Genomic DNA, 15,692 nt, shown 5'->3' with positions numbered 1-15,692 from the left:
ACTTAATAAAACCAGGATGGAGTCCAAAAAAAGTGTGTGCAGTATGAACTAAGTAAATCCGATTCTGCTGGACATGGTTACAATCAATCAATCAGAAAAATTTATAGAGCACGCTACTCACCCGTGAGGGTCTCAAGGCACTTGGAAGAGGGTTTCAAGGGGGGGGAGTGGGCAGGAGGATCACTGTTTGAACAGCTATGTCTTGAGGTTTTTTCTGAAAAGCAGGAGGTCTTGGGTTTTGCGAAGCTTGGTGGGGACGGTGTTCCAGGTATTGGGGGCGAGGTAGGAGAAGGACCTGCCTCCTGTGGCGAGTGCGAGGTCGGCAGATCGGAAGTGGCGGGTGGGAGTGTGGAAGTTCACTCTTTCGTTGAGGTAGGTTGGGCTGGTGTTGTGGAGGGATTTGTGTGCGTGGATGAGGATCTTGAAGGTGATCCTCTTGTCTATGGAGAACCAGTGAAGGGATTTGAGGTGTGGTGAGATGTGTTCGTGGCGGTCCAGGATGAGGCGTGCGGCTGTGTTCTGGATTCTCTGAAGTTTGTGTTTGAGTTTGAGTGTGGTGCCGGCGTAGAGGGCGTTACCGTAGTCTAGCCTGCTGCTGATGAGTGCATGGGTGACGGTCTTCCTGATCTCTGTGGGAATCCATTTGAAGGTTTTTTTTCACCGTGTGGTGTGTGTGGAAACAGGAGGAAGTGACTGTGTTGATTTGCTGGGTCATGGAGAGGGAGGGGTCCAGGATGATGCTGAGGTTGCGTGTGTGGTTTGCGGGGGGTGGGTGCAGGGCCTAGGGCGGTGGGCCACCAGGAGTCGTCCCATATTGTTTTGTTGGGGCCGAAGATGATGATTTCGGTTTAGTTGGAGTTGAGCTTGAGGTGATTTATTGTCATCCAGGTGGCGGTGTCAAGGAGTGCAGCGTGGAGGTTGGTTTTGGCGGTGGTGGGGTTGCGGGTGAGGGAGATGATGAGTTGGGTGTCATCTGCGTAGAAGAGGTTGGTGATTCCGTATGGTCGGAGGATGTTGGCAAGAGGGGTAATGTAAATGTTGAAGAGAGTGGTGTTGAGGGAGGACCCTTGGGGGACTACGCAGATGATTTTGGTAGCAGTGGAGTGGAAGGGTGGGAGGCGGACTTTTTGGGTTCTATCGGTGAAGAAGGAGGTGAGCCAGTCTAGGGCTTTGTGTCAAATTCCTGTGTTGTGGAGGCGTGTGCGGAGTGTGTGTTGGCAGACAGTGTCAAAGGCCGCGGAGAGATCTAGGAGGATGAGTGTGACGGTCTCGCCCTTGTCGACACTGGTTCTGATGTCATCAGTACATGCGATGAGGGCAGTTTCCGTGCTGTGGTTCTTGCGGAACCCGGATTGGGAGGGGTCGAGTGTGTTGTTTTCCTCAAGGAAGTGGGATAGGCGGGTGTTAACTAGTTTCTCAGCGACCTTGGAGGGGAAAGGGAGGAGGGAGATGGGTCGGTAGTTGGAGAGGTCATCCGGGTCGGCTTTGGGCCTTTTTAGGAGTGCGGTGACTTCTGCGTGCTTCCAGAGATCTGGGAAGGTGGCGGTGTCGAATGAGGTATTATGTCGCGAAGCTTGGTGGCCATGGTTGTAGATGCGATGGGGGCAGGGGCCAGAGGGGGATCCAGAGTGGATGGAATTCATGTTTTTTTCAGTTTCTTCGTCGGTGGTTGAGGCCTAGGTGTTAAGTAGGTTGGAGGGGGTGTGAGGGGGGTCTGAGTTGGACGGGTGAGGAGCGTGTGTGGTAGGTGTGTGTGGGATGAAACTGTTGTGTATGTCCAGGATTTTGTGGTTGGAGAGGGAGTCGCAGAGGGGTTGTGTGTGTGTGGGGTCTATGTTGCTGGCTTTGGGTTTGGATAGCTCTTTAATGATGGTGAAGAGTTCTTTGCTGTTTTGGGAGTTGTTGTCAATGCGTTCCTTGTAGTGTGCTCTTTTGGTGGTGCGTATGAGTTGGTGGTGAGTGTGAATGGAGGTTTTGAGGGTGGAGAAGTTGGTTGTTGGGGGTTCTTGTCGCCAGACTTTCTCCGCTTGGCGGCATTTGCGCTCGGAGTCTTGGAGTTCAGTGGTGAACCATGGGGCATTCTTGATGTTGCGGGCAGTGATGTTTTTTCTGAGGGGGGCTAGTGTGTCTGCGCAGGTAGTGATCCATTTTGTGAGGTTGTGGGCCGCGGTGTTGGGGTCATTGGTGTGTGGGGGGGGGTTTATGTGCCAGTTGGGAGTTTAGGCGTTCTGTGGGGATCTTGTCCCACATGCGGTAGGGCGTGGTGTGTTTGTTGTGGTGTGTGTGGGGGGTTTGGCGAAGGAGAAGTGGATGCAGTGGTGGTCGGTCCAGTGGAGTTCGGTGGTGTGGGTGGAGGTTATGTATTGGCTTGAAGTGAAGATTGCGTCAAGTGTGTGTCCTGCTGAGTGGGTGGGTGCTATGACCAGTTGTTTGAGTCTGAGGTTGGTGAAGTTGTCTAGGAGAGAGGAGGAGTTGTGGTCTTGAAGGTTCTCCAAGTGAAAGTTGAAGTCACCAAGGAGGATGTAGTCTGTGGAGGTGAGGGCGTGCGTGCTGATGGTGTTGGCGATGGTGTCACAGAAGGCGTGGCGTGGTCCTGGGGATCTGTAAATTAGTGTACCTCTGAGGGTGGTGTTTTTGTTAATGTGGATTAGGAAGTGCATGTGTTCTGCGCTGTCGAGGGTGTCGTGGGAGTTTGTGGTGACTTTAATGGTGTCTTTATGTCAGATCATGCGCCCATTTGGCATGAATCGAAAATACTGGATGTGGTACTATAGGATAAAAAAAAACTGACACAATTGTAATGAGGGCATAAGTGGGAGCAAATTTGCACGAAATCGTGTTTTGTAAATTAACGACATGAACTGCACTCGTAAATGATGGTGCTTGTTTGCACCTAAATTCAATGTACGTGTACAATACATTTACGTACTTTGTCCACAACCAAGTGGAACTGAGGCTAACGCAAGCATATATGGACCTTCAGATGGACACCAGTAGCTGCCTACATAAATCTGTGTTTTTCTATCAGCAAAGAGAGTCTGTATGACATTTGGCAATGGGGTTGTGAATTATTTACAATGTGTAATCATAGCAAAGACGTAAGAGCAGGTCAGGCTGAGTTACTGGACAGAGATTTGTTTCTGTTATCAGTGGTGTACCATTGTGTGTCTGTCTGTGCACATGAACACGGTTGCATTCATGTTCTTGTCCAGACACCTGCTATTCTATTTTTTCTCTTGCGGTTTACATTTAAAAACATCAAGCACACTTTAAAAACAAACAATATTTACATTACATAATAAAGAAAAAAGTAAGTAAATGTGTTTTAGCAAACAAAGGTAGCATGCGTAATGTTTTACCTCAAATCCCTTCCGTATTCCTGCACATATGTTTGTTCCTCCTGACGCTGTTTTTGGAAGATATGACACCAACGTCTTCCTGACATTATCATTCATTATCTGACGTAGTTCAGATGTAATGTATGCAGATGACGCAAAACTGACTATGCCAACCTTTGAACCTTCCTCAATAATCTGCAGCAAAAACAGCTCCGAGGCTTGTTGCAGTCGGTTAATGCGATTATACTGCAAAGAAAGGTCAAACGTAAACAAATTAATGTCATGGTGCGTCACAGGAAGCATAACATTGAAAAAAAACATTTGTGAAAATCTATATCGTGCAGAAGAAGCATATTGAAACTTTGTGGTGAATGTAAATATATACATGAAAACATTGTACTACATTTAAGTTAACACCATTTTTTAGGTTGAGCATAGTAGCACTCAAGTGCTGCTTTTCTGACATGTTGTTATATATTTGGGCTTTCACACCCATCACTATTGCTCGTTCATGGGCCTGCCCTTGAGCAATCCTTTGTTATCCTTGATAAATGCTTTACTTTTATCCCTCCTTGGGGTGGTTTGGTTACCACCTTGGCCATCGACCCTATTACATGGCTAATTACACTTTTGCCAATACGTTTGACTGCGAGCAAACTTCCTTTTCCTTTTGTGTGTCTCCTTCACTCTCATGCCGTGGCACTTTGAATCAGCTTGCTTATGGGAAACTGTTTTACTTTTCATTTTCAATTTATTTGGCAAGAAAAATCCGGTTAGGATTTTACAACGCTAATAGCTCTAACTCGAGCAAATGCGAGACCCAATGCATTGCAAATACTTGTTATGGTTATGGGGTCAAAGAAAGAGAACAGCTAAATCCACGTGATGCTTCTCGACCTATCACTTCCCTCGAAGCCTTTCCCATAACAAACATGTTAAAATATCAGTGCAAACGATGAAAAACCATACCGACATTGTGAGAAATTGGGTTGCTGGTTGAGGAGGAGGCCCTACTTAAGCAACAGCCACAATCCTTGTCAGGGTGAACAACAAAAAGTCACTAAATAAACCTGTGCTTAACACTCTGGTAGCTTAGCACAAAATCAGTCAGGCTTAACTTAGAGGCAATATGCAAAGCATTTATGCAGCACACAAACAGTAATACACTGAAAACACAACAGAAGAAAAATCTCACAGCAATTTAGAAAAATAGAATAAAAGTTAATAAATTATTTGACAACAAAGATCCAATCAGTAGAACCGGAGATGTGTAGTTTCAAAGATTTAAGGTAAGTATATCACCTAAAAGCAGAGAGTGCAAGACTGGGTGAGATTGACAAGTTCAGGCTGACTGCAATGGAACATGTGCCAGATACAGGAAGTAGATTAGTCCAACTGAAAATAATAAATTCTAAAGTCCAGCACAAACAGTGCCATTCATGGTGAAGGAGGCTAAGAGGAGCAGGGAGAGCATTGTGAATGGCAGTTGCTGCAGCATGAAGAACAGGCTGGGTGTTGGAGATGGTTATCGTTGTAGCTTGAAGATCCTGTTGGTCATCACGAACGGTCGTTGCTGAAGATACGCATTGGCAGTCACAGCCATCTGTGAATGCTGTAGCGCAAAGTGCAGATCTCGGGTTGCTGGTCATCACTGGCGGTCCTAGTAGGGTGAAGAGTCAGGTTCACAGGAGCTTCGCATTGGCAGTTGGTACTGATGGCAATATCTTGGTGCAAATGGGTGTGTTCGCTATCGGAAAGGGCCAAAACATCAGGATTTCTATTTTATTTTCATGGAAGAGCTCAACTGATGCCACACCAAGAGTCCAGGACCTGGGGCGCAAGCCTTGGGGATCGGAAAGTAACTCCAGCAGAGGCCAGCAGCGTTAAGCAGGTATTGTTTTCAGGTCCAGTCAGGTCTAGTTCCAGCAGGACAGCTGAGCAGTTGCAGAGACGCCTCTCAAGGTCATGTCCCTGCAGCTCAAAAGAGGTCAGTCAGCTGACCCTGCAAATCACTTCATTCTGGGATCAAGGGAGCAGATGCAGTCATCATTCTCAGCAAGCAGGGCAAGCCTCAAGCAGCAGGGCAGCAGGGTGTCCTTCTTCTGTAGTATCTACAGGTCCAGGAGGGTACTGAAGAGCAGACCTGAGGGTTCCCTTTTTAGGTCGAGCGTTAGCGTTTGGCCTGCTGTGTACTAAAGTATACAATAGAATGAGTTCCAGCGTTTTGATTTGTTAGTTGCAGTGTCCTTCAAAAATCCTTGCTTGCTAGTGGTCAGTTCTGCCTCTTTGTCCTGCCTTTTTTCACTTTGGGAGTAGCACAAAGTACTGTGTCATTACGCGGTGTCCTGCTTATCTCTTCTGTAAGGGATTTTTTCTTTCAGTATTGGCCTGTTTGCCTTGCACTGTGGGTGTGTGTTCAGTCCCTCCTCCCCACCAGCTCCCTCTGTAAACAAACCAACATCAGAGGGGGGCTTTTCCAGGGCCAGCCTGCTCTTGCTCTAGCTCTCTTCCTCTTGTTATTTTCAGTCTGTGTGGCAATAAAAGTCTAGTCAGTAATTTACAATGCTATGAGCTATAACTCGAGCAAACACGACACCATTGCATTCCAAATGCTTGTTTCCCTTATTTTTCCACTTCACCGCTGCTTCCAATAAAGAGTGCCCCTGGCATTCCTGCCCTCTGCCTCACTCCGCCCTGTGTGAATTACAGAGCATCCCTGGCCTGTCGAGCCCAAGGACTATGAGGGCTTTCTGCAGCATGATCTGAGATCTTGCCTTGAGATAATGGGGCCCCAAAGGAGGTAAATACAGGGAAGCTTCCCTTTTCATTTGCAGAGCATTCTTGCTTTCTGTTTAGCTTAGTTGTAAACGAGGCTATAAATCAGGCTGTTATCCTGGTCAAATTTTGTCTTTGTCGGATCTCTTCACCCTCTCTTCGCTGCCTGACTCCCGCGTTCCTTGGCATGGATTTTCAAGGCACTCTGGTTCATCGAGTGCGAGCACTTCCCTCTAAGTGTGTTTGTTTTTGTGGTAGTATGACCGCAGTATGTGCTTTTACATCGTGCTTCATCTCCTGGGTTATTAAGTTTTATACAGCATCAGCTGATGGTTTCTGGCTTATCAAGGCACTCTGAATGTGCACTGAGCAACTCCCTCAAAATGTGTTTGTTTTGGTGGTAGTACGACTGCAGTAGCCACTTAAACATGGTGTGTCATCTGCCTGGTTATTAAGTTTTATACAACATCGGCTGATGGTTGCTGGCTTAGTGCAGCACTCTGAACGTGCACCGAGCACGCACACTTCCCTAAAAATGTGTTTGTTTTGGTGGTAGTATGACCACAGTAGGTGCGTTTACATCGTGCTTCATCTCCTGGGTTATGAAGTTTTAAACTGCACAGGCTGATGGTTGGTGGCTTAGCAGGGCACTCTAAATGTGCACGAGCACGAACACTTCCTTCAAAGTGTGTTTGTTTTTGTGGTAGTTTGACCGCAGTAGCTGCTTCAACACTGCGCTTCATCTCCTGGGTTTTTACGTTTTAAACAGCACGGGCTGATGGTTGCTGGCTTAGCGCGGCATAGTTGTGAAATGTGTCAAAAGTAAAAGATGCGGGACAGTCTCAAATAATAAAAATGTGCACACGGTTTAAGCTACACAGAAACAAACAGATGTGCCTTTATTCCTGCTGCTGCTGTAGACTTTTAGTCTTGGGAACCAGTCTTGGGAACCAGGGAACCAGGAATCATGGTTCTTGTCTCGGTTGCTGATTTCACATCCTGTGTTTTTCGGTAATTTATTGTATGGTGTTGTGACAAAAAAACATGCAGCTAGTAATGGAGATGACAATCTTTATGGTCATGCTAATCTTTTGGCTCATCTGTTGCAGCTGGCTTATTTCAAAAGAAAAGCGGCAGATTCTCTACTTTCCTCTGCCATATGTGAAACCATCCTAACTCCGGTTTCAAAGAAGGGGAGAGAGACTGTGAAACTCATTAAAATTACTATAGGTTCTGTAAAGGCTAAATTCTCACTATAGTGTTATTAAAATATGTCTGCCACATCTTTAATTTTCTTTAAAGTTCAAAGGGATTACGGATTTAAAATGCATTTACTAGGAAACTTTATTTGAAAAAAAAAAGAAGGCAGTGTCAGTCCTCTCTAGAGGTCGCAAAGAAGTGTGCCCAGAAATGGCTTTTAAAGTTTTCCACATGATAACTTGCTGATATGCAGTTTTGGTAAGTTTTACAATATTTGTTAGGAAGCAATAAACAACAAAAACATATGGGCATGTGACTTTGGAGGGGCCCGCGGAGAGAGAGACCCGCTCTAGTCTCTCGGCGGGCACTTTCGGGGGACTGCAGGAAGTGGCGTGTAGAAGGCGGATTGGAAGACAGGTAAGTGGGGGTGGGATTTAGGTAAGGCTTAAAAGGGGGGTGGGGAGGAGGGTCGGCCTCTTTCCGAGCCGACCGTTGTTTAGGGAAGAGCGGAGTTTGAGGCCGACCCTCTCATTGTTAGAATGGCGAGTGTGGTGGGTTTTCCAGGGTGGCGGGGGAGGCCCGAGGTTTTGCGGCCCGGAGCTGGAGGGTGTACCCAGATTAGTTTAATTGAAGCGCGGAGCTCTGCGGCTGTCACGCTAGGTAGAGCAGCGAGGGAGTGCCAGAGAGGGCGTGTCGCGGGTGCTTTCCTTTTTCTACACGTGGCTTCGCCCCTCACACTGCACAGCGCCATGGCAACCAGCCATGACGCTGAAGCAGTCAAGGCCGCGCTTCACGTATTAGGCAAAGCCGGCCGTTCCGACCTTCTCAGGCCTGGGGTTCTTGACCAGGCCTGGGTCGGAATGACACGGCCGACGCGTGCAGCGTCGAGCCGGGTAGCGGCTGTCATCGCCGCATGCCAATACTTAGATTCAGATGGGGACAAGGAAGGGGGGGGCAAGAACAGAGAGAAAAGGCTGGGGAGGGGGTGCAAAGCGCTCCCAGCCCCTTAATGTTTTCAGGAGAGGAGGATGATAATGGGGCAGGGGCAGAGGGGGCCATTGAGGACATGGGTTCAGGCTCAAAGCAGAGTGGGCCCCCAGGTACCATGGGGTACCCAGCGGGTGGGGAGTCACCGACAAGGCAGGCAGGTGGAGAGGCAGAACCCATGCCGGGAACCAGAGGGGTTTGAGCCCCTTTAGATTTGTCACGCCCCAGGAAGGGGCCAGCCTCCTCTGCGGGGGCCCCAGCTAAAAAACAGGGAAAATACGCGGGCAAAGCCCGGGGGGGCAGCTAAAGCCAAGGTAGCCCCAAGACAGGCCAGACAAATTAAGCCCAAGGCAGCTGGGGTTGGGGGGGGCCAGAGGGCCCGGGCCCTAGGAGGCAGGCAGGTTGGGACCAAGTAGAGACGTGGTATTTGGAGGCCAGGATTCGGGAACAGCGCAGGGCCATCGCAAAGACTGAGGCCAGATGGGCCCAGTTGTGCAGGGACCGGGAGGAGCTAGCGGCTCAAGGGGAAGCGAGCAGAAGGGCCACAGACATATTGGGCACCAGGGGGCCTCAGCCTTCCAGTTCAGGGGCAGGGAGCTGGGTCTGGGTACCACGGACAGAAGGGGGGGGACAGGGGGCTGGTGCGGCCGAAGGGCAGGTCGGCGCTGGAAGCCCTGGTGGCGCACACGGCCACAGGGGGAGAGGCAAGACAATGCCAACAGCTGAGGTTGGCAGAAGGAAGATGACGCCAACGGGGCGCAACACGGCCTCACGACGTTGGTCTGAAGCACTAGAGGGGCAGGCGGTGGCCTTCTCTACACTGCGGGAACGTGGGAACCAAACGGATGGTTCGTGCCATGTGGGATAAGAACCAATTGATGCATCTATAGTGAAGCCACAGGGGTATGTGGCGAGCAGGTCTGAGTGGGAAGGAGATGATGAGTTGGATCTGGATTATGAGGAGGAAGGGGATGATTGGGAAGAAGGAGAGATCCGTGAGGCGGTGGTGAGCGGTGTCACGAAGGGGGGGGCGAGGGTGCAAGTGCGGCGCAACCTCTTCCTCTGCTTTTGCCTTACAGGACACTGGTTTGGCAGAAGGGCCATCAGGAGTGCGACAAGTGACGTCACGAGGACAGTTCTTGAAGAAAACGCTGTGGAACATGGGGGAAGTGGACAGAGGTAAGGGCAGTTGGTGGTCAGTTTGGGGTGAAGGGGGAGGAGGCACCAAAGGTTCATGTACACACAAGTCTATTGGGGTTGGAGATGGGTCAGTTTTAGAAACACCCGGTGTTAGTTTAGGCCATGAGGGGGATGCGAGCAAGATTAAGGAGGCCCTTCCTGCAGCAGTTACTGAACAAGGCAGTCAGAAGACAGGGATGACACGGTTACGGAAGATAAGGAAGTGGGAAGCCATAAGAAGCGGCTCCCATATATGGGATTGGCCATGCCACTGGGGTCCCATGTGGCAGAGAAAACGAAAGCGCGAATTTGGAGACATGAATATGTAGATGTTTTAAAACTTTTACATAGGGATATTCAGGCCAAGGAAGGTTCCAAGGAGGAGGAATGGGAGCTGGCACGTAGGCCCAGGGTCCCTATTACAATGGATAATTGGACATCGGCCTTTCTGATATTTGCCAGTATCTATTGTGAGAAGTATCCGGACTGAGCCATAGCACTTTTTATGTACATGGACATCATAAGGAAGGCGCAGTTACATTTTGGGGGTTTCTCATGGCTAAGCTACGACGATGAGTTCAGGGCCAGGGTGAGCATAAATCCTGAAAAACCATGGGGGGATGTGGACTCTGAACTATGGATGCAATGGATGGCATTGGCTCAATCTCACTCCACGCATACAGCGAGTGGTTTGCCAGTCGTCTATAAGCCTTTTCAGTCTCGTCCCACCCAGGGAGGGGCGTGCACAGCCAGCAAGGCCCCAGTGCCCACCACGGGGTTCTTCTCTCGACAACAGTGTAGGTTCAAACATGATTGCTCCAAGTGCGGGGGCCGTCATCCAGTCACTCAATGCTTTTCCTTATCCAGTCCAGCAGAACAATTGAGGGCGTCCAGAGGGCGGGGCACACAAGGCGGTACTGCGCCAAAGGGGTCCTACGCCGGTTAGGCTGGAGTTTCTATTGCCCTGGCTACATAGCTACCCAGACGCGGGTAAGGCCCGTCAGTTGGAGTGGGGTTTTCGTGAAGGTTTTAGAGTAGGTTACCAGGGTCCTCGGTATAGGAGATGGGCAGATAATTTGCGGTCAGCCAAAGAACAACCTCAGGTGGTTCACGACAGAGTGGCGAAGGAGGTGGCCCAGGGTAGAATAGCAGGGCCATTCTATGAATGGCCACGTGAGAATTTGATGATATCACCCCTAGGGGTCGTGCCCAAAAGAGCACCGGGTGAGTTTTGTTTAATGCACCACTTGTCATGGCCTGAGGGAACGTCTGTCAATGATGTTATTGCACACGATGGCAAAATGTGATATACAATTGGCTTTCAGGCTATTACCCATTCATCCAGCAGATTTCGACCTTCTGGGTTTCAACTGGACGGAGCCATTTATGTGGACCGGGTGTTACCCATGGGCTGTGCTATTTCATGCGCACTTTTTGAAAGCTTTAGTACTTTCTTGCAGTGGGTCTTTGTTAAAAGGAGTGGACGGTGACCCACTACCTTGATGATTTCTTATTTGTAGGGACGGCCACATCTGGGGCTTGCGCAAGGGCTTGGGCAGACTTTCAGAGACTAACTCAGCAGGCAGAAGTGCCTTTGGCCCCAGAAAAAACAGAGGGCCAGTTTGCAGTGATGACCTTCTCGGGCATCGAATTGGACGCCAACACGTTGGTGGCCAGATTGCCGGCAACTAAAGTTGCGGAGATTCTATAGTTCCTGGCTATGGTGCGGGGACTTCGCAAAATGGATTTGCGAACGGCCCAAAAGTTGTTGGGGTACCTTAATTTTGCATGCAGGGTGGTGAGGGGAGGAAGGACATTTTGTAGGTGTTTGGGGTTATCTATGTCTGGAGCAGTACTCCCACACCACAGGATTAGGATTTCGCTGGCTCTGAGAAAGGACATTAAAGTTTGGGAAACTTTTCTGAAAGATTTCAATGGGGTGCCTATGTCTTTTGGGGACACCGGTACAGTATGGCAGGTTCAGATTTTTTGTGATTCAGCGGGAGCCTCAGGTTTCGGTCTCTATTGGGACGGGAGATGGTGTGCTGAGCCATGGCCCCGGCTATGGGTACAGCAAGGAAGGAGCATTGCTTTCCTCTAGTTTTTTCCACTTTTGGTGGCTCTGGCAGACTGGGGACAGGAATTAGCTAACAGGTCAGTGGTCTTCCAGGTGGACAACATGACGGTTGTGGAACTAGTTAACAGACAGCGGGCGAGGGATCTCAGAGTGTTGCGCTTATTGCGCCAGTTTATGCTTAAATGTTTATCTCTAAATGTTAATTTCAAAGCAGCACACATACCTGGGATTTACAATGAGATTGCGGACTCCCTGTCTCGTTCACAGTGACAGCGAGGTTCAATCTTTTGAGTTGGTTGCAAGGAATTTTTGGGCTTTAAGGTTGCAGGATCTTGAGGCACGCGTACTGCGTTTTGTGCTGTATCTAATTGAGGAGGGTTTATCTCCAGAAACTATTGAGGGAAAACTGGCTGGGGTTACGTTTTATGGGAAAAAAAAATTGGTACTGATCCAGCGCACAATGACCTGTTAGGGCGAATGTTGAAGGGCTGGGGCAGAGTTAGATCCAGTGCAAGCAAACCAGCCAGAGAACCCATCACGTTTGACATACTTCTCAAGTTATTACATGTATTGCCAGTATGCTGCTCGGACGAGTATGAAGTGGGTTTATTCCGGCTGTGCATGGTCTGGATGTTTTTTGGTGCGTTCAGAGTGTCTGAATTGTTGGGAGTGGGGAAAGAGATAGGGGTAAAGACAAAAGAGGTGCGCATGCATGGGGACCGGTTGGGCATTTGGCTCACATGCTCGAAGACAGATCAGTTGGGAAAGGGAAAATGGGTATGGCTGGAAAAAGGGGGGGATGAACTGGCGTGCCCAGTGAAGGCTATGGATGGCTTTCAAACAAAGGCTGCGCAGGACAGGGGAGTACGGGGGTATTTGTCCATGACACAGGGGCAAAGCTTACTAGTTATCAGCTGCTACAGGTGTTGAGAATGGCTCTTAGGCGATTAGGCCGGCGCGCAGTGGAATTTGGCATGCATTCATTTCGGATTGGCGCAGCTACAGCAGCAGCTCACTTGGGTTGGGACTGGGCAAAAATTAAGGCCATAGGTAGATGGAAATCCAGATGTTGTGAACAATATGTGAGACTATAATACAGCAATTTTCAAGCAGGTGCTTTGATTACCTGAGGGGTATGGTGGGTGGGGGGGGGTTTAAGGACAGCCTTTACAGTGTTTTTTCCTTACAGGTTGCGTGGCAGGGCCACAGGATGGCAAGATGGTGACATGGCTGGTCAGCCATTCTTTCATTTACTGGGCAACGAAGTTGGCAGAGAAGCAAATTTACGGCAGGGCGATGGGACTTCCTAGAATACACCATGAAGTTTTTTGGTGGGGGAAGAGTGCTCATGAGGTGGGGAAGTTTGCTTCCATTTATCACTGCAAGTTTGCCGCAATGGGTATGTCCCGATTTACTACTGATCCACCTGGGGGAAAATGACCTTGTGAAGCTATCAGGGCTCACACTCATACAACTGATGCAGAGAGACTTGGAATTGTTGAAACAAAGGTTGCACGGCACCTGCACATGAGTTTGGAGAGGGGCAGTTAATCATGGAGCCATAGAGTGGGCTCGCAGGAAATTGAACAGGGCCATGAGGGTTTTCTGTTGGGCCCAGGGGCTCAAGGTCCTTAAGCACGAGGACATCAAGGAACATGAGGAGACACTTTTTGGGGCGGATGGGGTGCATCTGTCGAAGTTAGGAAACGTGTATTATTTGACAGAGTTGATGTTGCTGTTAAGTGAATTATGGAGAGAGAAGTTGTGGTTTAGAGAACAAACCTAAAAAAAAAAAAAAAAAAAAGGAAAGAAAAGAGAAAGGGGGACTTGAAGAAGGTTTGTTCTTCCTGGGGTGTGGCAGCAAAACGCCAAGTGGGTTTTGCTGGATGACAGACGATGGGGGAGGGTGGAGAGCCAGATGCGGCTTGTCCACCCTTCCAAAGGGAATTACAAGGAGGTGAAGGAGCAGAGTGAGGGGGTATGCTCTAAGCAAGTAGGGCATGTGATGAATAGGGAAGGGTCTAGGGGAGGAGAAGCAAAGAGAGGTTTGGAAGAGAGAGAGATGAGCAAAGGAAAACTGGAAGTTGGGGGTTTAGTTAATGTTTGGGTATACACTTGAAGTTCAATGTTATTTATGTTTAAAGCCTGTCCTAAATAAATGACCTTTTGCACTATTGGAAGTGTCACTGTATGTGTGTGTCCCGATGTTGCTTGTGAGACTGAATGTGTTTCCCAGGGTTCAGTTTTGGCTGCTTTAACATCCCAGGTTATAGTCAGGCTTACTCCATTGCTTTAAACATAACGCAAACACAAGTATCGTGTTTGTTTTGCACAACAACACAAATTGTATTGCTTGAAAGTTGACAGCGATGTGGGAAATGCACGAGCACTGGTTGGAGCACGTACTTCAATGGCTCATGTTCTGCTTGACGTGATCAGCTGGGCTTGCGATTCACGGACCCTGGGCTCAGCTCTCATCATTTCACCCTCTGAAACCTTTAGCTTTTAATATATCGAGAAACATGTTAAACCCCTCTTTCTACTATGTTTCAATTCTAATGGACTGCAGGATTGAAATGCAACTTCTAGAAACCTTTCTCTTTTTCTCTTCAAAGCGGCATGTTTAACATTTCTATTTTGTTAAAGGAAATTTGTCCAAATAACTGCAAAAAACTACTACCTTTAAATATACGTACACTAACTATATGGTGTTAATTTAAAAAAAAGCAAATTACATGATGGTGCTTTTCACGCACATAAATGCATTTGGAGTAAAAGCAGACGAGTGCTATCTTTCACCTACAAACAAAACACAGTCGCTGCAAACACACTCCCATACAAATAAATTGATTGATGTGCCTTGTACGGCACTTTAATTTTAAAATGCCACAATAGTTTTAAGAACAAGATTAGTCATCATGTGCTTTTCCATTTCACAAAAAAATTAAGGTACGGCTGCATACATTACATCTGGTGACACAGGTTCCTGTCCTCACATCCATTAACATATGTGAACATTTACAAAAAACAGTACTAAAAACAATCTAAGAAATGTTCAAAGGTCGTCAGGGAAAGACCCTCCACAGTGGTCACCAGGGCAAGACTCTCCGCAGTAAATGGAAGCTCTTTAGTTCTATGGAGGGCCACTGGAATTATGTGACAGATAGCACCAAATTATGTGGCAGTGTTGACCAATTTATGTGGCAAGAAAAGTCCAGTTATGCATTTATAACGCCAATAGCTATAACTCAAGCAAATGCGATACCTATTGCATTGCAAATGCTTGTTATACCTGGTTTCAACCTTAAGGTGGGAGAAGATTCTGGACTTTCCCCTTGTAATGCTATCTGTATTTAACCACCCATTCTATCTTGACCATTGACTCCATTTTGTGCTTAGCTTTGCTTCAAAAGCCGTCATATGGGCGGCGCAGGGATTTTTCCAGGCACGGCTTGTTAATGTGTTTTCACTTTTTTCACCAGGGAAGAGAACATAACATGAGGATGCAACACTGATAAGAGTGTACAAGGATGCAAATGTTTATAGCGGACAAGGGTACAGCTCTGTTTTGGAAATATACCTTGGGCCAAACCTTTTGCGTGTGTTTTCAACACAGACCAAGTATAGCCAGCGCCTGAATTTCACAACGTACTCAAAGAGAGGAGGGAGATTATCAGAAACATCCTGTTAAGTTTGTTTAAGGTACATAAGGTGGGGAAGCTTGGCGCTGAGACAGAAGGAACTCATTTCTGAGGGTGGACGCATTACTCTGTAAAATAAGAGTCCCATTGGGGAACATTTCTTCTGTCTCAGCTGTCCAGGGTTCCACAGCTTGACATTGGCAAATACAAGGATGATGTTGGATTCGATCCCCATAGTGATGCATTTTTAATTCTTAATTATCTAGCTTTACTGTGTGCATTCATAAATATATATATATTCACTGCATACATATTCATTGTTGATATAGTGCATTTCGTTCTGATTATAATTATTCAACTGATGTGCTTATTTTAGTAGCTGCAGTTTTGCTGCATTCAAGTTAAATGCTCATGTTAAAAGTTTTGTATACTTTTGTTTGAATCTGGGAAGTGCCTTAATGAATTCATTACTAAGACTAAGAGTGCTGCATTCTT

At 47.8% G+C, this 15,692-nt stretch overlaps 1 protein-coding gene across 1 annotated transcript in view; it reads right to left on the bottom strand.

Annotated features, from left to right (window-relative positions):
* Positions 1 to 15,692, bottom strand: part of LOC138293211 (calcium-activated chloride channel regulator 1-like) — a 704,166-nt gene that overhangs the window by 412,298 nt on the left and 276,176 nt on the right. The window contains exon 7 of the mRNA XM_069232299.1: positions 3,360 to 3,584. Coding sequence (XP_069088400.1) covers positions 3,360 to 3,584 — 225 coding nt within the window. The remainder of the gene's footprint in view (positions 1 to 3,359; positions 3,585 to 15,692) is intronic.

This window comes from Pleurodeles waltl, chromosome 4_2 (assembly GCF_031143425.1).
Source record: "Pleurodeles waltl isolate 20211129_DDA chromosome 4_2, aPleWal1.hap1.20221129, whole genome shotgun sequence".
NCBI lineage: Eukaryota > Metazoa > Chordata > Amphibia > Caudata > Salamandridae > Pleurodeles > Pleurodeles waltl.
This window is presented reverse-complemented; position numbering and strand designations above follow the sequence as displayed.